General features: G+C 42.8%; 4 protein-coding genes across 5 annotated transcripts in view; 2 read left to right on the top strand and 2 right to left on the bottom strand.

The window, feature by feature from the left end:
* Positions 1–1,425: 1,425 nt before the first annotated feature.
* hibch (3-hydroxyisobutyryl-CoA hydrolase) lies at positions 1,426–13,312 on the top strand. Its single transcript, XM_053876180.1, has 14 exons — positions 1,426–1,555; positions 1,719–1,761; positions 1,828–1,959; positions 2,114–2,195; positions 2,268–2,348; positions 2,429–2,481; positions 6,522–6,600; positions 8,549–8,694; positions 9,270–9,356; positions 9,428–9,486; positions 9,558–9,639; positions 11,462–11,581; positions 11,656–11,689; positions 12,610–13,312. Exons 1-14 carry the CDS (start codon positions 1,524–1,526, stop codon positions 12,723–12,725), a joined length of 1,146 nt encoding a protein of 381 aa, XP_053732155.1. The 5' UTR covers positions 1,426–1,523; the 3' UTR covers positions 12,726–13,312.
* The window catches only part of pms1 (PMS1 homolog 1, mismatch repair system component), a 39,424-nt gene continuing 25,713 nt past the window's right edge, over positions 10,871–24,581 (bottom strand). The window contains exon 14 of the mRNA XM_053876177.1: positions 10,871–14,501. Within this exon, the coding sequence (XP_053732152.1) occupies positions 14,425–14,501 (77 nt within the window). The 3' untranslated portion in view covers positions 10,871–14,424. The remainder of the gene's footprint in view (positions 14,502–24,581) is intronic.
* Positions 15,882–17,964, bottom strand: LOC128765514 (small membrane A-kinase anchor protein-like). Of its 2 annotated transcripts, XM_053876182.1 has the most exons (3): positions 17,678–17,964; positions 17,398–17,526; positions 15,882–17,271 (listed from the first exon to the last, which is right to left on the bottom strand). In XM_053876182.1, exon 3 carries the CDS (start codon positions 17,149–17,151, stop codon positions 16,918–16,920), a length of 234 nt encoding a protein of 77 aa, XP_053732157.1. In that variant the 5' UTR covers positions 17,152–17,271; positions 17,398–17,526; positions 17,678–17,964; the 3' UTR covers positions 15,882–16,917. The 2 variants fall into 2 exon arrangements, with proteins under 2 accessions (XP_053732157.1, XP_053732156.1); XM_053876181.1 differs by lacking the exon at positions 17,398–17,526 and having other exon boundaries at positions 15,883–17,271; positions 17,678–17,959.
* Positions 19,540–23,934, top strand: mstnb (myostatin b). Its single transcript, XM_053876179.1, has 3 exons — positions 19,540–20,112; positions 20,950–21,320; positions 22,863–23,934. The coding sequence occupies exons 1-3, from the start codon at positions 19,638–19,640 to the stop codon at positions 23,241–23,243; spliced, it is 1,227 nt and encodes a 408-aa protein (XP_053732154.1). The 5' UTR covers positions 19,540–19,637; the 3' UTR covers positions 23,244–23,934.

Here is a 24,581-nt window from a genome sequence, read left to right on the forward strand (position 1 = left end):
ACACCCAAGAAGATAAATACACCACCTCCGACCCAGGCTGGACATTCTGCAGCTACAAAGTGTATTCAAGGTGTACTGCTATGAGTGTGACAGATAGTGAAGAATAAAAACCTGTGACTTCATTTTATCATATTATTTCATTATTTTTATCTGTTGTGTTTTTATACACATCTGTACTGTGACAAATTTTGAAATTATCAGTAAAATAAATTACATTAATTGAAAATGTGTGCAATAATTTCATGGAACATATATCGTATTACAATTCACAACTTTAATCTGAATTATGTACATTATATAATTCTCCTCTGTTGTTACAGTCATCCAGCAGCTCCTCCAGCAGCGACTCGGACTAGATGACAACGCCTGGCGAAACCAGAAAAATCTTGTGGAATATCAAACCTGTCACTTTTAATCAATGCTGAATGCTTTTTAAAAACGATGCGCCTTGTCTGTGTAAACATGAAACTTTCTGGCTATTCTCTGTTCAGTTCAATGCGAGTTTGTCTTCTCTGTATCAGCTCAAATTTTTAATCTTTTACGTTTATTACACCAAGCTTTATGTTTCATAGACCAGTTCAAAGGTCTTCAATGTCAGTTTTCACTCATATCACAACATATGAAAAATAAAGTGATGCAAACCACCCATTTATGTTTATGATGTCATTTCCTCTGACCGTATTTTAATTAACTTTCCATATCCCATCCATATTATAACTACAACTAAATTCCTAAGATTCACGATATTTTCCTATTCTGGATCATATTATGTGGAATCATTCCATTTTCCAGATCAGTTTTGATATTTTGTTGAACATATTGGAAACTTGTATAATATTTTTGTTCCGAGTGCCCTAACCATTTTTGTGGACTTATAGGACCAAATGCAGGAAATAGTCTAATCTTCCTATGTAAAAATTCTCATTCCCAAATTTGCATAATTCGTTCCTTGTCCCATGATATATATTTTTATTCTTTTTACTATTTACACATCTAATCACATTAAGTATTACAAGCACATTTGTAAACAAAAATACATTAGAGGCACAATTCATTTGTGGCACAAAAAAAATATCTATATATCTATCTATATATCTATCTATCTATCTCTCTCTCTCTCTCTCTCTCTCTCTCTATATATATATATATATATATATATATGTGTGTGTGTGTGTGTGTGTGTGTGTGTGTGTGTAAAAGAATCTGTTCTGTTGTTTCTAATATAACATTTTATTTATCCATTATCATTACACGCACAATGGTGCAACAGTCACGATTACTTAAATGACGCGAACATTGACATAACTAATATTACGTAACACCGCACAGAACAAACAACAGGTGCAGTAGCTGTTTGATACAGCAGGAGGCGGTGTGATCGCCAGCAAAGTAGAGTTGCATCATACGTGACGTAAAAGTGTCGGCCAATCGGAGCAGGCTGTGGAACTCTTCCCGGAAGCGAACTGAGAAAACGAACGGTGCGCTCAGCGCGATCAAACGCCTGACATTCAGTTACTGTCAAAATGTCTTTTTCTGCGTTATCGTCAGCATTCACGTACGTTTTCATGCTTTCACTTTACTCCTCGATATTGAACTTTCTTTTTTCTCGTGTAACACTCATAAATGTGTACGGTCTCATGTCACTTAGATCTCCTTGCTATGCAATTGGTTTGACAGTTTTACTTTAAATGGAATGTATTGCACTTTGTCCACCGCAGATTAAGGTCCCTGTACCGACTGCGGCGAATCCAGGCTCACACGGTGAGAAAACCTCGGGAACTTTTGTGACATTTTTTTTCACTCCTGTTTTAAATTCTTATGATTCAGATGTCCAGTCATGTGGAGCCTGTTGTTTTACTGGAGAAAGTGGGCCGAGCTGGCGTGATCACCATGAACAGGCCTGAAGTCCTGAACGCCCTCAACTTGGCCATGGCCCAGATCATACTCCCTCAACTCAAGGTACAAGGGCCGCAAACCTCCTCTGTGATGACGGTCAAGTCACAAGGAATTCATCTGGACAACAATATTGCATTTACTTTTACCTAATATGTTTTCTCGCATGGAATATTTAAGTAATGTGTGGTCATGAAGATATTCCTTCTCCCAATTGTAGAAATGGGAAGTGGACAATGAGACCGATATGGTGATTATTAAAGGACATGGAAGAGCTTTTTGTTCTGGAGGAGACATTAGAGGTCAACATTCATCTGAGCATTAATTCCACTGTGTGGTTCAAAGCCCTAAAATCAAATGTCCATTGTTTCCAGCGGTGACCGAAGCAGGGAAGGTTGGCGACCCTCTTGCGCAGGACTTTTTCCGTCAAGAATATACTCTCAACAATGCCATTGGTAAGAAATAATGGCCACAAATGTAAAAGAATGTGGAGGAAGCGACTGCATAATTCACTCTCTTCTCTGCCTCTGTTCAGGAACATTCAAGAAGCCATACGTTGCCTTGATTGATGGCGTAACAATGGGCGGCGTGAGTACCATTATAAGCAATACTTGAATCAGTATGTGACTTTCTCAGGCTATTTTGTGATTGTTAGCTTTCAAAAATATAAGAGATGGTTTGGATGAAAGTTCTCATATTCAGATGGTGGATCAGTTCTTATGCACCATAATTTGTTTTTCTTAAACTGATCCAAAATCTGCTTTAAGCAATCCTGTATCCAAATGGAAGAAATGATATTCTACTATAGATTTAAATTGATATTTATTCTGATTTAAAATAATAACAAAAATATTCGGTAAACATTTTTCACAATTTATTATTGTATTAGAAATACGTGTATCAGTTATTGATGTTATAATCATAAGCATCAGAAATTGTCAGTCTTGACAAAAAAAAAATGCCAAAAATGAAATGAATTCACTCTCAGGAGAGAGATCTCACACTATCTCCTGCTAAAAGTAGCAGCGGCAAATGTGACTGGTTGGATCGTGAAATGACAAAGCAACCTTGCTGCTCTGTTTTTTCTCTCTCTGGTTGACAGATTTGTTTTGAATTAGAATGAGAGTCTCCCTTCCACTTTGTTGACGCAACATCACTAGTCATTAAATCTGACTTATTTGTTTCATGAAGTTCATTCATCACACTTTCTTCGTTGGCCTTGGTGCTGCGCTTCTACTTTTCTGTGGCAGCAGAACATCCCACACTGTGATGACGTGATATGAATGGAAGGCATGTATTGATTTTCTTCTGGAACCAACTGTTCAGATCTGTAGTGTTTTTGAAAAACTAATATAGGAAAAGTCAAGCAAGGTCTTCATAATTCCAAGTCATTTAGAAATTTTCCAAATTTGTTAGTGAAGGGCTGGTGTCAATAACATGTAATTTTCACTCAAAAATGGTTTTGTTTTAAATTGGATTATTTTGTCTGCGTGTGTTTTGTCATGCTTAAAAAGGGGGAAATAATATGTAATATGAGGTCCTCTTCAATTTTTTGGATTTTTTTACTTTTTTTTTTTTTTTTTTTTTGGAAGTGAGGTTTATTCACATTAAACAAGCAACAAAGTAAATTAAATTACAAATATAGTTTATTATAATAAAAGAAAAGCCTCCACTCCACAAACAACAAAAAAACACTCGTTCGCTCGCAATAAAGAAAATAAAACACAATAGAATGCTAATACAAGATCAATATCCAACCAGCAAAGGGGGACTGAGTTGGAGGAACTGATGTCGGGACGGGTTAGCTTGGTGGCTAATGCTACAAAGAGACTTCACGCTCCTCAGCGAAAGTTCTCACAAAGACAGGCAAACAAACCGTCTAATAGATAAGTGGAATAGTTTTAATTTTGGCTGGACATCCCGGGAGCGCTCACTCCTGCCACCACAAAATGCATGTTGAACTGGGACATTTTCCAGGCCTCAGCGTCATCAGTCAGATTCAGAACACGCTGACCTCGGGTGGTCTGGATGAAGAGGTTTATCCAAGTAGCCGACGAGCTTGAGAAAAAGGGTGATGAGATTGGCCATCATTTATCATGATCATATAATAAACCAGCCCTTCTCCAGTATCACTTTGGGATTACGTGGGTTCTTTTTTTCTCATGGCTTTTAAGGTTCAAAGGAACTCCAACAAACCAAGAAGGACTTATTTTTTAGCACTGGAATCGTTTACATGTGAGCCGTCTCTTGTCTGTCCTTCCACATAAACTGTTCCAAGATAAATGTATTTGGTCTGCAGATGTCACTGCCTCAGCCACGCCTGCAGAGTCATGCCAAAACAATGACAACATCTCTCCATGGCTTTGGTTGCGCTCCAACCGTCCCATTAAGCAGGTGTTTCTTCCCTTTCTGGGAGGGATCTTTGTGCGTGAGCCGAACAGGACAGTTTCAAGATCATCAGATTTCTCTCCTAAAGGTGGTTTGAAATCTGCCATTCCTGGTGAAGGGACCCTGCAGCTCAGATCAGATCTGCGTGCATCTTTCTCTCCAACATCTCCAAATATAGAACTCGTCTGTGCCCAGCGAGCTCTTGCATTAAAAAGCCAAACATCCAGCTGTTGGTTTGTATCAACATAAATGTCCTCTCTGCGCCAGGGTTTTCTTCCAAAGGTTGTAAATCCCTGAACTTGAAGAGGGTGGAATCAGTGATAAGTCAGACTTTAGGGACCCATTAGAGCTCTTCATGGAATGTTTATATGTTATATTTACAGCTCTGTGAGAACTGCTGCTTTTTGAGACAAGAAACATTTGTTTGCTACAGTGACTGAAACAGAGTCTTCTAAACCAGTCACATTTGTTGTCAACAAAGGTCATTTCTCACCCTGATTCAACACATTCTTGACCATGTTGAGTATTTCTCCTTTGAGGAGCACTAAGGTCCTCTCATCGTGTTTATAAAGACCAGCTTCACAGGCGGTGTGCACTTGATGGATCTGTACTCGTGTCATCTGTTCTTTGTCCTCGTCTGACGTTTTGTTGAATGTCTGGATCTCATCCCTCATGGCTGGATGCTTTGTGTTTCTGGCTGAGGTCTTTGTGGATGATGAAACCTTTCATTTTCTCACATTCGTTTGTGATACATTTTTCATGAAAACAAAATGTCAATAATTGAAAATATTAAGAATATTATCTTTAAATTGCCATTGAGATTGGTGGAAAAAGGGGAAAAACTCCTTGTATAAGATGCTTATCTAAGTTTTACATCTTCTGCATTAGATAAAGGTATGAAGTATATATATATATATATACACATATATGTATATAGTCAAGGCTATATATGTGTGTATATATATATATATATATATATATATATATATATATATATATATATATATATATATATATATATATATACACACGCACACACACACGAAATAGCTACTTATTGCTACAATAGCTGAAACAGGTGTCCTTGTAAGGAGCAAAGGATATCAACAATTTCTAAACTAAACAGTTTGTCTGACGCCCTCTTCCCCCAGTTCATACAGAGGGATTGGTGCAGAGTGGAGATGTTCTCTCCTCTCTAAAACCATGATTTGCCCATCCATCTGGATGTCTCTGGGACTGGGTCTTGAAGGATGTTAGGGAGCTAGAGTCGTGGTCTGACTTTTTTTTGAGTCAGTAATCCTCTCTCTGCTGTGTTAACTCCAATCCCCATGACTTTGGAAGAACTTGTTAAGAACGGACTTCCTGAACTTCAAAGATGGCGGCCAAGAATGCTGGCTCCATTTAGCTTGCAAACATCATAGCAAGACTTTATCGATATGCCGTTCCTCCTTGTGAAAACTGAATCCAACACATCCAAGGGAGTCTTGTCACTCAATCTCACATCCATGATCTCCATGTCTGAAACAGGAGTTACTCACTGCTTCCAAGTGTCTCAATACTTGACCTTGGGGAGTCCAAATATGAAGCCTCCTGCCTAGTTATTATTATTGTTTATTAGGATTTGACCATGAAGTGCACTCTCTAGAAAATAATAAAGTAGATATCAACATTCACAGATGTGACCCTTTTGGCCCAGGTAGTCTGGCTGCCACACATCAGTCATGAATCATTTAATGGGAACATTTATTGTCCCTGTGGGATGATGCCCTTCCACTCAGTCATTACTGCTGACACAACAGATCCATCTGTGACATAAAGCACTGCCCTGCTTCTGTCACGTCCTGCTCTTTCACCTGAAGCGCTTCATAAACGCTGCCTTCAAACTGTTTATTCCTCCGACACTGAAATGTATCGAAAACTTCTTCACTCATTATTGTTAAAATCCTGCTGCATTTCGTTCACCTGGGTCTGCGCACATTATTATGTGATTCCATGCAGAATAGTAGATCAGCCAGAGGATGCGGTTGCTATGGTAACTGGCTCTCACACTTTGCCTGTCCTGGAAATGTCCTCTGGCTTCGCTCATTACCCTGCACCTCTGCCCTGCTCACTTGCCTTGACACCAATAAAACACTCACTCGTGTGAGTTGTAGTTACAGAATCAGCTTTATAGACGATGCCGAATGACTCACACATCTTTTGACAAATGAAGTCACCCACACCTCCTCTTCCACCTGCAGGGCGTAGGAGTCTCGGTTCACGGTCGGCACCGAGTGGCCACTGAGAAGACGCTCTTTGCCATGCCAGAAACCGCCATCGGTGAGTCCAGCGTCGCTGTTTTCTTCACTCCTGTGAAAAATTGGGGCGTCCCACTTCAGATGCATCCAAACCATTAATCATGGGGCTTCCGTGGAGGCCAGCCTTGCACGACACAACATCTGACAGAGGGTCCACGTGGGACCCAAAGGGCTATAAATAGTCCATTGGTGGTGCCTGGTCCTCGTTTCTGAGGCTCCAGAAATCAATAGTCTGAAAGTCAAGGGCTCTGCTTTAGATTCCTCAATGACTCGCTCCACATTTCACCCTTCAATCGGCAGATTTTTTAAATTGTAAAAAATTTTGAAGATTAAAGAAAAAGAATGCTTCTTTCCATTCAGGCATCAACCATCAGCGTCTGCTTTTCTGCTGCAACTGTTGTTAGACTGAAACTGGTTGCAGAGAATTGCCGTTTCCAGGATGCTCACTCGGCCGGTGCCAGCTTAAAATAAAACTGCATTAACAACCATGTATGCTCAATGTTGCGTACAGAGCCTTCTGTACGTAACGTACAGAACTGTGCGTTCATTTCGTCCATATTTCGTGTTTACCAAAGTTTACAGATACGGAGCAGTACCGCCGGAAACCATGGGGGCAGTGTTGCTGTTACTGTCTGATACAGACATAACAATGGCAAAAATTCTCCATCTTCCATTTGATTCAGTGTTGAACATTATTTGTCAACCTAGAACACGACCATGTTGAGAACTAACACACTGAAACTGTCTATAGTTTAGTCTTGTGAGTCCCCACAAAAGAAGTATCACTTGTATTTGTCGGCGTCCGTAAAATGCTGCCGCACCTTTTGAAACACAAAAATGACACTAATATTTTGTAATAATATTGTTGACGTTGTGTTGAATCCTGTGGGTTTCCTCCACTGTATGTCTGCACATTCTATACAGCAAATGTCTGGATCCTATCCTATCCTGAATCCTATCCTGTAGTGTTGGAAGCAGAGGGAAGCCTGCACAAATGGCCATGACTGAATCACCTCGCCTGCACTGGGATTCTGTTAGACTGGATTACTTGTGCCTGAGTGTTAATTCCTTTAAGTCTGTTTTTCTTTTAATCCTCACACTTGTGTAGTCAGCTACTTAATTCATCTGACCTTTCTGGAGTGTCAGCAACACTTTAGGTTTCCTTCACAGAAGAGTCAGGGATGACTGTATGTGCAAATACGGAATGTTTTTTCACTAAATCATGACAAGGAGTGTTTGGGGCAAATATGAAGGAAGTTGAATTTCCCATGAGGAGGCGTGCGTCATGCTGCACTGTGTATTTGGTGACGGTGATGAACACAGGAGGGATTTAGACCGTTTGACCTGATTTGGGGCTGAAAAAGTAATATCATAAATGTGGCAGATTACGGCTGTTGTTCAGAGGTGCTTAGAACAGAAGAATAAATCTGTTAATCTCACCGCAAACAGGGTTTATGAGTTCAACACCAGGCTGATGGCTCTTTATCGGCCGCATCGGTACCACCACAACTCTCTGAAGTCTCTCAACTCACTGAATTATCTAAGCACTTGATGGTATTTGTTGCGGATCAAAACAGGTGGAAATGTGAGAGGAAGTTTGTGTGTATTTGGTATTACATACCTGCACCCCCAAATATGACTTTCATTTATTTATTTTTTATTCTTACTTTAATATATTATTTTATGTATATTTATATTGACCGACACTTTCTTGTCCACCATTTAAATGTATTTAAAAATATTTCTTCAGTGTACAATTTTGTATTTATTTGCATTTGTTTTTACTTTTAGTTTTGATTGAATTTCTTTTGTTCATATTTGACTTATTGACATTTATTTGTACAGAAAATATTCGTAGTCAAAAATGTTATTCAGTTACTGTAATAACCAATAATTATCATCTAAAAGACACCGCTCCGATGCCCCTCAAATTCCCCCAGGGTTTCCAACAGTGTTTTATGTCCTGACAGGTTTTTTTGCCGATGTGGGCAGTGGCTACTTCCTCACAAGACTGCAGGGCCAACTGGGTGTGTTTCTGGCTTTGACTGGGTTTCGGCTGAAAGGACGCGACGTGCTGAGAGCTGGAATTGCCACCCACTTCGTGGAGTCCACTAAGGTGAGTCATAGATACTCTGTTTGTTAAAAATCAAGTCCCAGCTCGCTCAGGTTAGAGGCAGGGGTCACCCCTGACAGGTCCTCTTTCTGCCACACGGCATATTTGGAAAGTAGTGACAGGCTGATGAGGCTTCGTGAAACAGCTTCCACATTATTAGAGTCCACTCTTTTTCTTTTGAAATGATATTGGACCTTATCGAACACATCAGAATTCTCCCTACTGAGCTCTGAAAATCTGGACACTGTTTCACGAAGCCTCATCAGTCCATCACTACCAGAAAGACAAAAAGCACACACGTACACCGACGTCTTTATTTCATCTCTGTTACCTTCCTTTGGGAGGAAACTCCAGAAACACAAGTTTCTCAGCTGATAGCTTTAAATATTCCTCTGTCTGACTGACCGCACTATTCCAGGATCCGTGAGCATGAGCTGCATTTCTAGCCAAATAAGGCCACGACAGTACTGGGGGAGTCTGAACAGCGAAGATTAAAAACAACAATAAATCAATGAGATTTACCTTGTGATCAGACTGGAATAGTAAAACAGATGTTTTGACAATGCTGCTGGTTCTAGATGCGTGACTTAGAAAAAGAGCTGGTGGAACTGAAGTCTCCCACTGGGGACCGAATCGCTGAAGTTCTGGACTGCTACCATGGCCAGGTAGGGAACCCTACGCTGCCCCTGCTCTCACCAGGGGCGCCATATCTGACACTGCTCTGTCATTTATTCAGTGCACTTTGGACTCAGAGAAGCCTTTTATATTGGAGAAGCACATGGCGGATATCAACAGGTCTTTTTCAGGACATTTATTTCTCCCAACTGAAACTTCTTCTGATCACAGTTTTCCTCGTTCGTCCTCAGGTGGTTCTCCTCCGACAGCGTTGAGGGAATCTTCCAGAACCTGAAAGATGACGGATCAGAGTTTGCCATGAAACAACTAGAGGTTTGATTTTGTGGTTGGAAGTGACTCTCTGTGTTTATCATGCCCTTACCATGCCGTCTTGTGACGATCCACCCAGATTTTTTTGCCGTTCTGTTAGTTCAGTCTACGGATGGACGATAACTTATCGTACACAATATACTGCCAAAGATGGCACGCTGCGCTCTCCAACTCCGTGGTGTTTGACAGCCCACACCAGTGTGTGACAGTTGTACAGTAGAGAGTGTGGTGGCCTTTGGTTCACGATCGTAGTTTTAAACTTATTTTTAATACAGGGAATGACACTGGTCGACTCTGAGTCTCTGGATCTGTGTTTATTTTATTAGATGGAGTGGTCCTCATAGGTTCTCTGATGCGGTCATCTGCCTTGGTTTACATCAACACATGCAGGTGTTGATGGCGCCTCGGTGAAACACTGTGGTGAAAATAGTTGGATATTGGACGGACCTCTGCTCCGGTATTGGTGGTGGCGTCCTCCTCTGCGTCCCCATTAGGGTTCACTGATCGTGGACACACTCTCAAGGGCAGCGCTAATGCTACAACCCGGCACCAGTTAAGGACCATCAACAAATTCTAAAACGGTCAAAGTATTAGTGAAATCTTCAATAAGGCAGTGAAAAACAACCATTTTAGGTGAGAGAATTGTGAAAAGGTTTTTCATCACACAAGTCAAAGGACTGACAGTTTGTATAATTGTTTGAAGAATAGAATATGACTATATGATCATTTATTCATTGTTATTTCTTCAATAACATCTTGGAAATGTGTCCGGACAACTGTTAAGAGACATGAGACACAGCAGACAGACGGCTCAATTTAACCCCTAAATAAAGCTGGCAGAACAGTCTGTCAGACACCAGCGACTTCTACCAGACACGTCAAACATTGACTTTGTCATCTCTACACTTAGTTAACGATATTTAAACATAAGCAAAGCATGATGTTGGAGACAAACTCCAACATAAAACAGATTCAAGAGAGACTGTAGTGTGTCCAACACATGAAATAGAGTGAAAATGTATTTATCGTGATAACAGTCATCTGAGACTCAGATGACTGTGTGAAACAGTGTCGCCACAGTGAAAAAAGTGCCGGTGTCTTGTGAGGATTTGATCACAAAGGGACTGTGGAACTGAGGAGAGGAGATGAGGCTTCATGAAACAGTATCCTTACTATCAGCGTTCCTTAGGTGGCAAGGTTTCTTTGAAACACTTGATGAAATCCAATGATTTTAGAGCAAAGACTGCCATCTAGTGGGCTCTGAAAGTGACAATGCTGTTTCATGAAGCCTCGCCACTAACTGACTCTGGGGAGTCAAACTCTCTTGGATCAGACATGGCACATTATTTACATTTTATTTTTAAGGACAAAACAGGATGTTTATTTTCAATGTTGGGGTCCAAAAGATGAGGACCCCCCCCCACTGGTGCTAATCCCACCCTCCCAGCTGGAGGGACTCACTGAACAGTCAGATTAAGCAGTTATATTGGTAATTACTGGTGACCCCACTTTAACACGTGGGTCACCCCCCACTGACTAAACCATTCTGCTCTTACCCAGCGTCCACCTGGAGGAGCGGTTGAGAATCTACTTGAGATTATGTAAATGAAAGCCACAGCCTCACTAGGGATCCATCCACTGCTGGCATTAATAATCCTCCACCACTTGTCAGCCTGTTAATCCTCTGATGGCTGATATTGGTATTGTAGATTAAACTTGTCAGACCCCAAGCAGCGCTGGTTGGTGTCCCCTCTTCACCAGCCATTGTTAATCGGGGGGAACTCGAACATGACATGTGGTTTCACTCTTGGTTGTCCACCTTCAGACACTGTCCAAAATGTCTCCCACATCCATGAAATTGTCCTTGAGGCACCTGCGCAAGGGAGCTTCTCTGAGTCTGCAGGACAACCTGGTGATGGATTACCGCCTGACGCAGGCCTGCATGGTAAACATGCACACATCTGCCAGTACCTGGAAACATCCCACTCTGAGCTTTGTTTCTCTCGTGTCACTCCACAGAGAGGACATGACTTCTACGAGGGAGTCAGAGCTGGTGAGTTGGTCAAGCTACCGTTGGACAGATGAGAGTGTAAAGCAGCCCTAGAGCTGAATGTGTGGTGTGACGGAGCATGAGAGACAGGGCAGCGCGAGGATGGAGAACTGTGAAATGCAAGGACGTTTAAGCCATTAACAGGACGTGCGATTCAGTGAGCCACTAGGGAGCGATCGGTGTGCAAACCTGGCTCCTTGAGACCGGTGAAAACTAGTGAGCAACAGAGAAGACATCAGGGTGGTGGAGAACATTGATGCTGGCAGGTTAGAGACGGAAGAGCAAGAGGGTGAGCTGGCTTGTGGGTAGCCATGCAACATGAGCACAGGTCAGCTGTGCCATTTCCCAAAGGCCACGTGATTTACCACAGGAATTTTAAAGGGCATCAAGCCAAAAAAAAAAAAGAATGAATTTAACGTATTGAACTGGAATAGATACTGTTTGTAAATAATAAGGACAAATATTATGTATTAATTTTTCTTTATTTAGTGTACAGTTTACAAAGTGTTTTCTACTGAATCGGTGAATATCTTGGTAAAAGTGCTATGGAAAAATATTTTACTTGGTGAGGAATGACTCAAGGACTCAATGTTGACAGTGGCAGATGGACAAACACAAAATGTCAGTGAAAATTGTGAAAGCAATTATTTTGAAAGTAAAGAAAGGTCTCATTTCTCCATGACCGGTTTTATAGTTCCACTTCATGAGGCCTACTAATAAGCAGGCAAAGGTCCGCATGTGGCCCCCAGGCCGCGCCTTGCTCAGGTGAAGTGAGGAGCCACGGGGGGAGAGAGAGAGAGTGCCTGAGAGAGAGTGTCAGCGTGACAGAAAACTGATCAGCTCACATCAGAGAGGGAACGCAGCCTAGCAACATGTCAGTGTGTAGCCAAGTGGGAAGGACTCAGTTTCCAAACGTGTTCCAGTGCTGGTGGACCGAGACCACAACCCCAAGTGGAGCCCGGCCACGCTGGAGGAAGTGACCGACACCATGGTGGAGGAGTGTTTCATACCTCTGGGCGAGTCCGACCTCAAGCTGTGACGCTCATCGCCTGCTTTTCCGGCCTCAGACACCGTTTAGCCTTTGCTGACCCCCGACTTGTGCTACAGTCTGTGTCAGTCACACAACAACCTGATCATGAGTGATAGTAGTCATGTATCAACAAGTATTACGCATTCAGTTGAATAATAATCATGTAGAGCTGTTGTATGAGTAGAAATCATGTCATTATACTGTATTCACGTGTCAATAAAATATTCCACTGAGTGAAGCGCAGTCCGCAGTGGGCGACAGATACATAGTGGTGCTGACTTGTTTTATTAGAAGCTTTTCTCTCTGCCGCAGTATCTGACAAATGTACGACAGCGAGATTTAATATTCAGTTGGGATCAGCGCGGCTGTAAATATAAGCCTCCAGACAGGGCGACGACCTTGGCTGCCACAAAAGGACGCAAGAGGCGAAAATGATCTCACCGTCGGCTTTGTGACGTTTTATCTGTGGGATTGTTGTCAAACGGTTCCAGATTGTGATGGGAGATAACGCAGTCAGTTCTAAAGCCTCCACAGTGTTTGGTAAATGTCAAAAAAATGGGATATTAAAGGAAAATGTTTTGCACCATACTATGGTTGTCCAGTCAATTTGTTCAGGTGAAATCTCTCTGTCTCTGTGCGAGACAAACAAAAGCATCTGTTGCTTCTGTTCAGGGATGTTTTTCCCTACACAATGGCCAGGGTTTCCACTACTATGAATGGACTTCTTATACAAATATTTTCAAGATATTAAAAGAGCTTTAGTTTAAATAAAGTTATAGAGAAACATGGATATAGCCACCATCGTGATTTATTGTGCTATTGTCAAACTGATGCAAAGTAAACAATATTTTGTTGTTTAAAATGTATGTATGGGTCCATCATTTGATTCAGTAATATACCAAATTCATGTGTGTGTGTGTATATATATATATATATGTATATATATATATATGTATATGTATATATATATATATATATATATATATATATATATATATCCTCAACACGTGTAGTGCGCGACTCTGATTAAACACCTTCCACTTTGAGGGCAGCTGCTGTTTTATGTAAACAGGGGTTTCTTATCATATTGCACATGTAAACAAAGCCCTGTAATGTGTCACGTCATTCGTTTTCTGGAGTACATTGTATTGTCCATTGGAGAAATACTGACTGTCGGATGGAAATTGCCTGTGGTTGTGGGGAAAATGTTTTCTTCCATCGGATGTCTGGACTCAGACTCAGGAGTCAAAGTAGAACCCCTCCTCTGGTTGGTTACGGACACCCCTTAAAGGTCCAGCAGTTCTCATGCCCAACTGGGAGGAGGCCTTGGGGCAGACCCTGAACACGCTGGAGAGATCGTGTCTCTCAGTTGACCTGAGAGCAGTGTTCCCCAGATGGATGGCTTGAGGGAGACCACCACACACACCTGCTTTTCTCCTGCTCATATTTGCTCTTTGAGTCTTGAAATGCACTGAATCTTTTTTCGGCTTATTCTCTCAGAAGTGGGTAGAATATCTCGGGATTATATCCTCCGTGTGTCCGCGGCATGTTTGGGATTACTCCAGCTGCGTAGATTAGTGGAAGGATGGAGAGTGGTGACGTAGGCCAACATGACACTTCAGAGCAGGAGCTGCTGGAGCCTGGCTTATTACCATGAACTTCTTCTGACCATTACGCTCCTCGACTATTAATCCAGTGGGAACACATTTCAGGAACGGACTTTGGCATTTGGGAATTCCCTGTGTAAACACATCTGCTTTGTGCTCCTGGTTCTCACTCGTTGCTCTGTTGACATAAGACAAATAAAAAGTAGATAAGATAGAATTCATTTTCTGCACTTTTCGCTTCCCCCTATGTCAGTCCATGTATGTCTATGTCATTGACTTTTTGTTCATACAGTATCTGTATTCCAATGAATCACAATTCTGAACAGACATCTGCTTCAATTTGGGATCCCACATCCTGAGATTACTACCTCTGTAAAAGCCAAATCCACATTCAGAGCAGTTGAATTGATACACTGCTGGAGTTACATAACGGCGGCGAAATCCGCCGCAAATGTTCCTAATCCTCCTTAAAAAGTATGTTAATCTGGATTTTTGGTTTGAACGTTTATCTGTTTTTTTCTTTTCTTTTCTTAAAAGCCATCCACAAATGTTTCTTTAGAAATCACGTCAACTCCTCTGTAGGTTTTGATCAGATCCCGACACCCATCGGAACATCGAATGTAGACCATGTTGCTGGACCAGGTTATTTTGAACATGAAACAGCAGCCTGACCTCAATAAACTGTACCAGCAGCAGCAGCTCAGTTGACAACAGCTTCGCTGGGCTGAGGTCCTGCTGAGGTGAGGTGCCAGGTTGCCTTGCTCAGGGGTTAAACCAATCAGAGACGTCTGCCTAATCCAACATGAGCTGAAAGTCATGTCAGATCTAAATGCACCACTAAAGTAGTAGTGGTAATCCCACCATATTTGCACAAACATAGAAACTGTTAGCATTGTTCGCCAAACATTTCAAGGTCACTGCTGCTTCTATTCCTGGAATATCTTTTCACGGCGGGTTCAGTTTATTGAAATAGCACTTGAATTTTGATGCTTGAAAACAAAGGCAGTGTTGAGGAATCCATTTACCGTGTTGCGGCTCTTTCAGGGTCACTGCTGTCCACTGTAGCAACACCGTTCACAAGAGCCCCCTCAATTGTACCGACTGATATGTTAGTCTTCAGATTCCCCAACATGCACTTTTCAGTGAGCCTTCGCTGCTGCGTCACTCTTTGCTAATAATAAAATGCAGCAGGATCTGTTGAGTCAACACCACATGACTCAGCAGATTAGTATCAAGTGCAGTGTATGTACATATGTAGCATATATTGACCTGAGCCCGGATGTCACGCCTTTAACTCTATCGCCAACCATTTGGCATCTCCTTTAATATTTACTTTTCAGGATTGACTCAAGGTTGATTTTTTTTCGACAAAAAATGACCATGAAATTAGTCACCACTCAACGCTGCAACACAGCGAGTCACTGAAACATCACCACGATCTGAAACATCAAAGGCATAGGTGCCTTTTCCCTAAACACATCAAAGACCTTGTTTTTCCTGGCACTATAACTGCAACATGGAGACATGACGAACACACACATATATATATATATATATATATATATATATATATCAGTGAGCAGAGAGAATACTCAAATCAAAGGTTCCAACTGAGACACAATACAATCATATTTAAGGTATAAAAGATATACCTTATAAGATAAAAGATATAAAATTGCGCCACAGTTACCGCTCTGAGCCGGTTGGGGAAGTTTGGGGTTGCATCTGTGTTTTGTTGCATCTCAACACATTGAAAAAAAACAACGAAGAACCAACACCAACCATTTAAATTGGGAGTTGATCATTTTATTTGTTTTTCTCGACGTCATGACTGTAGAGCGAGTGGATTATTGATATGAATGTTGGGCTTAGAAGTCAAAGAGTAAGTTAGTATTCAACTAGAAAGGTGTTAAAATCTATCAAAGTTTTGTTCAAACTTTATTTGCATATCAGAGCTAAATCATATCCGTTTGTTTGAAGCCCTTGAACCTGAATTTTTAGTCAAACTAATGGGAGAAAAAAAGACTGAAACATCTCGGTGACACAGTGTTGAGGAAATGTTTTAGTAAACCCCAGTTTCCTGCATCCAAGAGGTGGCTTTGAGTGAAGCGCTAGAAGCATTTCATTCCTCCGATGGACGTCTGTGGCGACACATGATGGCTACAAGCTTGTGGCTGCGGTTCCTGCAGCCGAACCTCCAGGGAGCCCATTAGAAGTGAACTTCAGCTAACACAGCCAGAAGGAGCCGGACCTCTGGGTGTGTTTCTTGCCTGGTGCAGGGGTTCAATGCCAAATGGATCTATTAATAACCCTCTCAGTGAGCAGAGAGAATCTGGGCAGCATTAATGACTTCCACTGAGAAGAAGCATCCAGAAAGAAACACGCAGAAGACAGCCACGGCTGATATCCCAAAGAATTCATGGTGATCATCGCGAACGTGGGCAGGATCAGAGCGCTTTGGCGGACAGTCTCCAGGCTCAGTCCACGTTTAATCCAATCCACAAGTAGGTCAGAGACGAATTACCAGAGGCTTGTTCATTCATGCTTCCAGCAGGTGGGAAGCTCCTCTGTGATCCAAGTCGTGGCACCTCTGGTCAGGGTACGTCGCACTCTATGTAAGGGATGTCTCCGTATCGCCGGTCGACCTCCACCCACTGCTGCACGGCGCGGGCCACAATCTCCTCAGACAGTTTCTGGGCGTACTCCAGCAGCATGGGGTTGACAGGTGAGCCGTTGTTCAAGCCCATCTCTGCGTGCACCAAGTAGACCTTCTCCCCTCCAGTGGCCTTCTCTGAAGACTGGCTCTTCTTGGACTTGACACAGCCCATCCTGCGCCAGTATCATTGACTTCCTCTAGGGTGCGTGGTGAACAGGATTCAGGTTAGAGTCGTGGCGCCTGCATGACGCCAGGGATCCAAGGCTGCTTCCTGATGCCTGGAAAACTTGAGCTGTGGAGACAAAAGAAGGGTTTCGTTTTCCATCAGACACCATGACCTGGACACCAGTCAGCGGCTGGAGGTCAAGGCCTCAAAGTGGTCCATCTCTTTAGGGAATTTTTGTGGCGCTTCTCCTACCTCTGGGTGTGTTGTGACTCAACCCCGTGGCCTACTTTGTTTCCCTTAACTGTATGCTGTATGGTTGTAAGCTCCCATCTGTTCCGCTATGCTGAGCCTGATTCAGCGTGACAGCAAAGACAGCAGGCCCTGGAAACATGTGCTCCATTCAGAAGCCGGAGCGTCATCTCCACAGTGCTGCACCTCTGGATGAGTAATTCATCTTGGGATCCATATAGTGATTCACATTTTTGGGGCACACACCTCTTTACTATTCAGTAATAACAGAAGAGATACATACTTTCAGAAAGACGTGGAAGGAGTGTCCAGTGTTCCTCCATGCCAATGTGTATATTCAGAATAATCCAGTTCACTAGAGAGTCCAGAGTCCTTCAGGTGACTGGTTACCCACCCGTGAGGTCCTCATAGATCCTGGCAAGTCTTTCAAATATCCCTCCATTTGACTGAGATGCAACAACCAGAGCGGGTCGAAAAACAGTCAGCAGGACGGTTCGCTCCCAGCTGCTTCTCTCTCAGCGGTCCTCTCAGAATGAATCTCTGGAGCAGAGCAATAATCACAAGTCTGCTCTCTGACGCGCCAGTGACAGCGGCCGCGCCATCTACTGGAAAACAGCGCCACCTTGTGGGCGGAAGGTGTACAACAGTAACATTTCCAAAACGCGGACCAGCAATTATACTTCCGAAAGGGCCACGTTATGTTATGCCATGGCATTACACGCTTACAATATGCTATTTGAGTATGTTATTTTATATACATTTTATTAAAGATATCAATATTTATCATAACTATAATACTAGATTTCAAGTGGTGAATATCTTGGCAATATTATGGATAAAACACGTTTACATAACATAAAAGGGCTCTGTTTTGCAAGGTATATTTTACAATATCTTTAAATGGTTTTCAGTAACTACCCAATCTGTAGTACAAAGGTGGCCCCTGTTCTGCACTGTTCCCACCTCAGCCCTTAAAACGCGCTTGTAATAAAAGTTCATATCGGAAACATGATGGTCAAAAATAGATGTTATGTTCCATATCAACACAACAAAGGGAAATATACAAAGGGGGTGGTGGTAGGAGGAATCGCTTTCAAGGGAGGTCCAGGTCATTCCGATCAGTTGTACATGAGACTATACTGTGCTTGACACTACGAAGTATTGCAGCTCGTGATTGTAGTAATCATCACAGTACATTTAAAAACGTACACAAAAGTGCAAAGATTATATGTGAACTTTCAGTCAACTTAATGATCATGATAACCTTTGTGCTTCTGTATAAATACGCTTCAAGAACGACTGAAACCTTCAGCACCTTTGACTTCCAGACTGTCTCTTGGGCTTATTAGGGATAAATGTGATAGTAATTTCAAATAAAATAATTTGAAATAAAATGACTTTATTTGGTTTCAAAATTTGAAATAAAACGTAGACTTGGAGGGCAATTACAATGACCTACTGTATATAGTTACACAATATTAAGCATTTATTATTGAGGGACAAGGACTGGTGGAAGTATCTAATGTTAATTCACAATTTATTTAAAGTAACGAACGTTTAGAATACGAAGTCACATGCCCGCCTCGCCAACATTCTCCACAAGGTGGCGCTAAACTATTATAGATATCAAAACGTTCACTTTCAAGCGCAAAAGTTAGGTTCCCACCATGGCGTCACTGCGCTCTACTTTAACTGTCCATAAATGCACGTCACGTCAAGTACTGTGTTGCTTGCTTCTCTTGTTCATTTAGGCTCGTTTGAAAGGATTTGTTGGCTTTAAATTGGGACAATTATAAGCAAAAACATCTTCAAGGGAAACACAGATGCGTTACTCTCGCCTGTGTCCCAGTTCTGCCCCGGGGACTCCACCCAATCTGGCGACTCCTAATGTGGCGTTCACTGTCTTTCTTTTCCAGTCGATGGCACCGCTCCATGTTGCTACTTTTCATACACGTTTTATACAACATGGAGGTCACTTCTGTCAAACAACTCCACTGAAACATGTTCTTAAACTGTTGGCGGTTTCAGCGTAACGAGTCCTGCGACCCAGCTGGTCGCTGTGTTGCGCAATGACGCAGGAACCTTCCGCACATGCTCACACTCTCCATCCCTTTTACGTTGGACCGTGGAAGGAAAAAAAAGTTTTCGTGTCAGTCGGTGAAAAGTCGCTGTCGCTCGTCCAGCCAATCAAAGATTCCGACGACACAAAAGAGCGTGTATAAAAAGCCGCGCGCTAATAAACCATGATGCCTGTTTGCGCGACGCGTTCATCCAAAACACCGGATCTTTTCCCCAACGCCGAACCTGAACCTGCAGTGACGATGCGTCTGAGTCAGAGCGCGTGTCTGTACGTGAGCTTGCTGACGGTTTTGGGCTCAGTGGTTCTGAGCGGCCAGGAGACGAACCAGCAACCGCAGCCGCAGCAGCAGCAGCAGATCTCACCAAGCAGCCCGGAGGAACCGGAGCAGTGCGAGGTCCGGCAGCACATTCGGACCATGAGGCTGAACGCCATCAAGTCCCAGATTCTGAGCAAACTGCGCATGAAAGAGGCTCCGAACATCAGCCGGGACACGGTGAAGCAGCTGCTGCCCAGGGCGCCTCCGCTGCAGCAGCTGCTGGACCAGTACGACGTGCTGGCAGACGACAACAGGGACGTGGTGATGGAGGAAGACGACGAGCACGCAGTCGTGGAGACCATCATGATGATGGCCACCGAGCGTGAGTTGGACTTCTGCTTACTACTTTACGCGCGTATGTTGCCATGCACGCAGGCGCAGTGCTCCAGTTGGACGCACAGATGTTGGCTTTAAACGGATTCAGCAGGTTTCAATCCTGCTACTTACGAGGAGAGAAAAGTGACCTCTTACACATCGATATTAAGATATTGTTAATGAAGTTCATATTCAACTAAAAAAAGAAAAAAACTGGATAAAAACGAATGAAATTATTCACTATTGACCTTCAACCTCAAAATAAGGGCAGAGATCGCAACAATTGAGTTGTTTAAATGCCTGTAGTCATTTATTATTTCGTCAGAAACAAAATAAGAATCATGAGTCACGCTGCCTGTATCTAACTGTGGACGATGGCCCTGGAATAATAATAAGAAAAATGAATAAATGATCTCTTAATGGTGCATTCAAGTGCTGCCAGAAAGATCGGGGAAAACAAGTTTCCCACTGAGGTTTTTATAATGGCCTCCCTGCTTCTTCTGGGAACATCAACAAAACATTTTCTGTCATGTTTGTTCGATAAATGTCAGACAAAACATTTGAAATGGTGCATGATTGTTGTGTGCACTTAAGAATTGCAAATGCATTTTGACGTGTTCAGGTGTGTCTTAAGTCAGTGCTCAAATATTGAGGGAGAGAAAGGACACAAACTGTTGGGAATGCAATGCATTAAACACAACGTATTTGTGAAAAACAATGTCAAAATACTGTGTATGATCACAGTTCAGTCCAGTGACAAAACATGAGTGCAGCAGCATAAACAGATGATAGATCAGATTGTTGTGGAGCTTGTGCGCTCACAATAGTATCTTGTTCCTAACAGCCGAGCAGGAGGTCCAAGTTGGCGGGTCACCGAGGTGCTGCTTCTTCTCCTTCGCCCAGAAGATTCAGGCCAACCGGGTCCTGCGAGCTCAGCTGTGGGTGCACCTGCGCCCGGCGTCTGAGCCCACGACAGTGTTCCTGCAAATCTCCCGTCTGATGCCGGCCACGGACGGAAAGAGGCACATACGGATCCGCTCTCTGAAGATAGACGTGAACGCCGGCGTCAGCTCCTGGCAGAGCATAGACGTCAAGCAAGTGCTGACCGTTTGGCTGCGGCAGCCAGAGACCAACTGGGGCATCGAAATTAACGCCTTCGACACCCGAGGGAACGACTTGGCTGTGACATCCACTGAGCCCGGAGAGGAAGGACTGGTGAGAGCCACTTTTGGTTCTGTTGAACACGACTTCTGTACTGCACTCACAGACCCAGATGAAGACCTAAAATCTGGCAGTATTTTTACGGAAATAGTTTTCTACAAAGTTGTCTGAAATAAATGTCACCATCAACAGTTAGTAAGTTTTACATGGTTGTGAAGTAGGTCATCAAAAAGTATAAAAACAGGGTAAAAACAATCAGAAGCAGAGACTAAACTGACCATTCAGAATCAAGAATTCAGCCATGATATCTTGGTAAATGTTCCTCAATTTCATGTCATGTTGTAGAGACAAGCACAAATAGAATTCAGCACCACTCAGCAGCACCAGTACAGAAACCTGACCATGCAAAGGATGTCGAACGTGTGCCTAGTTTAACAGCAGATTACTTGTGGGGTCTTTATCAGTGTGTAATGAAGAGAAGGAACCCAAACTTGAGGCATTAGAGTTGAGTGAGGACAAGTGCATGGTTAATGATAAACCAGTAAAAAGGCATAATGTTGTGGCTTTATACTGTCACCAATAACACTCCATCTTGTTCTTCAATGCATTGTGAATAACTGAGTGGTGGTTTCTAGTTTCATTAAAGCCATGGGAGCGAGCCAGGTTGGTAAGTCATGGTCCAGATATGACCCAAAATCTGACTTTTCCTCTCTACAGTTTGCAAAGATGGGGTCCACAAACCATAGAGGTCCAATGACAACAACACAAATTTGAATGTTGGACACATAGATCCGTGCTGAGCCTATTGGATACATGTTGGCTGTACTTCTCTTTATCAGAACATACAACATTCAAACACAACCGGTCAGACTTGCACAGCAGGAGAGAGCTGAAGGTTTGAGTTCCCTTACAAGCTATGGACTGGAACTATTCCTCACAAATAGATGCTCACATGAACTATAACCGACACCATTTGTTGGCATTTACATGACCGCCAACTTTGTCATGCATGACCCTTTAAGGGTTCCGTACTACCATGTACAACCCTCAACAAAAATGAACAAAATATACTCTCTTGGTTGTGGGAGACTGCTCACTGAGGTTTTGCAGAGTCAGCAGGTTCGCCACGGGAAATCAAGTTTTAATTAATCACCACAGACTGCATGTCGGCGCACACCTGATTTTGGATGAACGCCCAGTTTGTCACTGACCCCACCAATCGTGAACCATTACATAAACCTGCCCCACATTCCTGCCACTAATCCGCGTGACTTCAGTAAATCACGGTAATTGCCTGCACACAAACACGGTCGCTATCGATGACAAACCGGCGCCCGTATGCCGGAGTCGGTCAGCTGATCGTTTGAGCAACAGCTCGCCAAACAAGCTGGAGGTGTAAAATAGCCTCCTGTGACACTAGCAAAAAAGCTTTCATGAGGCTAGCTACAAGCAACAAACTCCACTCTGTCACCAACTTTGTGAAAAACTGGGCTGAACTGTCTCTTTCCAATGAAGTTTGACGTCAACTTTAGTCTCAATGTTTCTTATGTTACAAGTTTGATGTGGCACACATCTCAAATAATCACGTCTCCGCAGCAACCGTTCATGGAGGTGAAGATATCAGAGGGTCCAAAGCGAGCCAGGAGGGACTCTGGTCTGGACTGTGACAAGAACTCTCCAGAGTCCCGATGTTGCCGGTACCCACTCACAGTGGACTTCGAGGACTTTGGCTGGGACTGGATTATCGCGCCCAAACGCTACAAGGCCAACTACTGTTCCGGGGAGTGCGAGTACATGCACCTACAGAAATACCCGCACACACACCTGGTCAACAAGGCCAACCCGCGGGGGACCGCTGGACCCTGCTGCACCCCCACCAAGATGTCTCCCATCAACATGCTGTACTTCAACCGCAAGGAGCAGATCATCTACGGCAAGATTCCGTCCATGGTGGTCGACCGCTGCGGGTGTTTTTGAGTCGGGTCGGTGTCGGGTGTTTATCTTTGGTGACAAAATGTCCACCAGTTCCGGCTCTCTTTCAGCAGAACGTGGTGCAGCAGAACCCAAGTAGAGGTCAGCCTGAGCCCGCTGCAGCAGGACGGCGCTTTCACAACCACGACAGCTTCCTTTGTTTCATCCAGTGAACTCCTCACCAGGGACTCACACACGCGCACGCACACACACTGACACATGGACTTGAATGTAATGATGTAACCAAAAACACAACAGTCAAATGACATTTTGGTTCTGAAGTTGTGATCAGTATTTTGGGGTCAAAACATTGCCTTTCACACACATTCATCGACTGGCCTGGCACTTCCTCTGTATCCTTCTGGACTTTCATGCAGACTTGAAACAAGGGCACGACGAATGCAGCCGACGAATGAGAAAAATAAAAGTGTTTAGACGCAACGGAGATTGTGGATTGCTGAGATCGTACTCTGTACTACAGTTTGCACTATGGCGCACCAACAGGGAGGATTGGTGGCTACGAAAGTTGTAAAAACTGATTTTGATATTTCTATTGTATACATACAGTATGCTATTGTTTCCAGTAGGAGTTGCTCTCATTTACAAAACAAAACACTTTTGCTCAATGTATAAAAACCCACAATGTAGCAGGATGTAACAGCAACTCTGTGTATGTGTGTAAACAAATAAAGTTTATAGCTTGTTTATTGAAGCTTGTTGTCTGCTTCTTAAAACTCTGTTTCCATCCCCTATCACAGCGATTCAGCTAGCACACTAGCTGCCATGATTACTTCAGCAAAAATGTAGAAGTGATATTTCTTCCTTGTAAAATACAGTTATTTATTCAGAAACATTGAGAGGAAATGGCTCTTCCTGCCAGACGAAAACAACACATTAGCAAAGCTGCTAAGGGTCTAATATGTTTTCTAATAATTAATAAATAAATTAATTAACGTGGCACGTGAGGCTGTCATCCTGGACACGAAGAAAGCCATCATCAGTTGGTCCATGCCACTTGGACTAAACCGTACCTGCGCAAAAAAACACTGCAGGCTACCACAGGAAGCAAACTTCCTGTCCAAACTTTGGCTAAACAAATGTTTCCTTATTTTCAGTGATAAAATATTCATATTTGTATTTATCAATTCTCGCTAAAACTTATCACATCAAATACATTGAGCTAAAAAGTATAAAAACAGATGTAAGGTCATCAGCCCTCCACTGCTACTTTGCTAACTGCAGTGCTAAGCTTGTAAGTCAGCTTGTAATTTTATTTAGAAATGGAACTAGAGTCCTTATTTTCAAAATGACAGAACCCCACAGCATCGCAGCATTTACACAAGC

This window comes from Synchiropus splendidus, chromosome 10, assembly GCF_027744825.2.
Source record: "Synchiropus splendidus isolate RoL2022-P1 chromosome 10, RoL_Sspl_1.0, whole genome shotgun sequence".
Taxonomy (NCBI): domain Eukaryota; kingdom Metazoa; phylum Chordata; class Actinopteri; order Syngnathiformes; family Callionymidae; genus Synchiropus; species Synchiropus splendidus.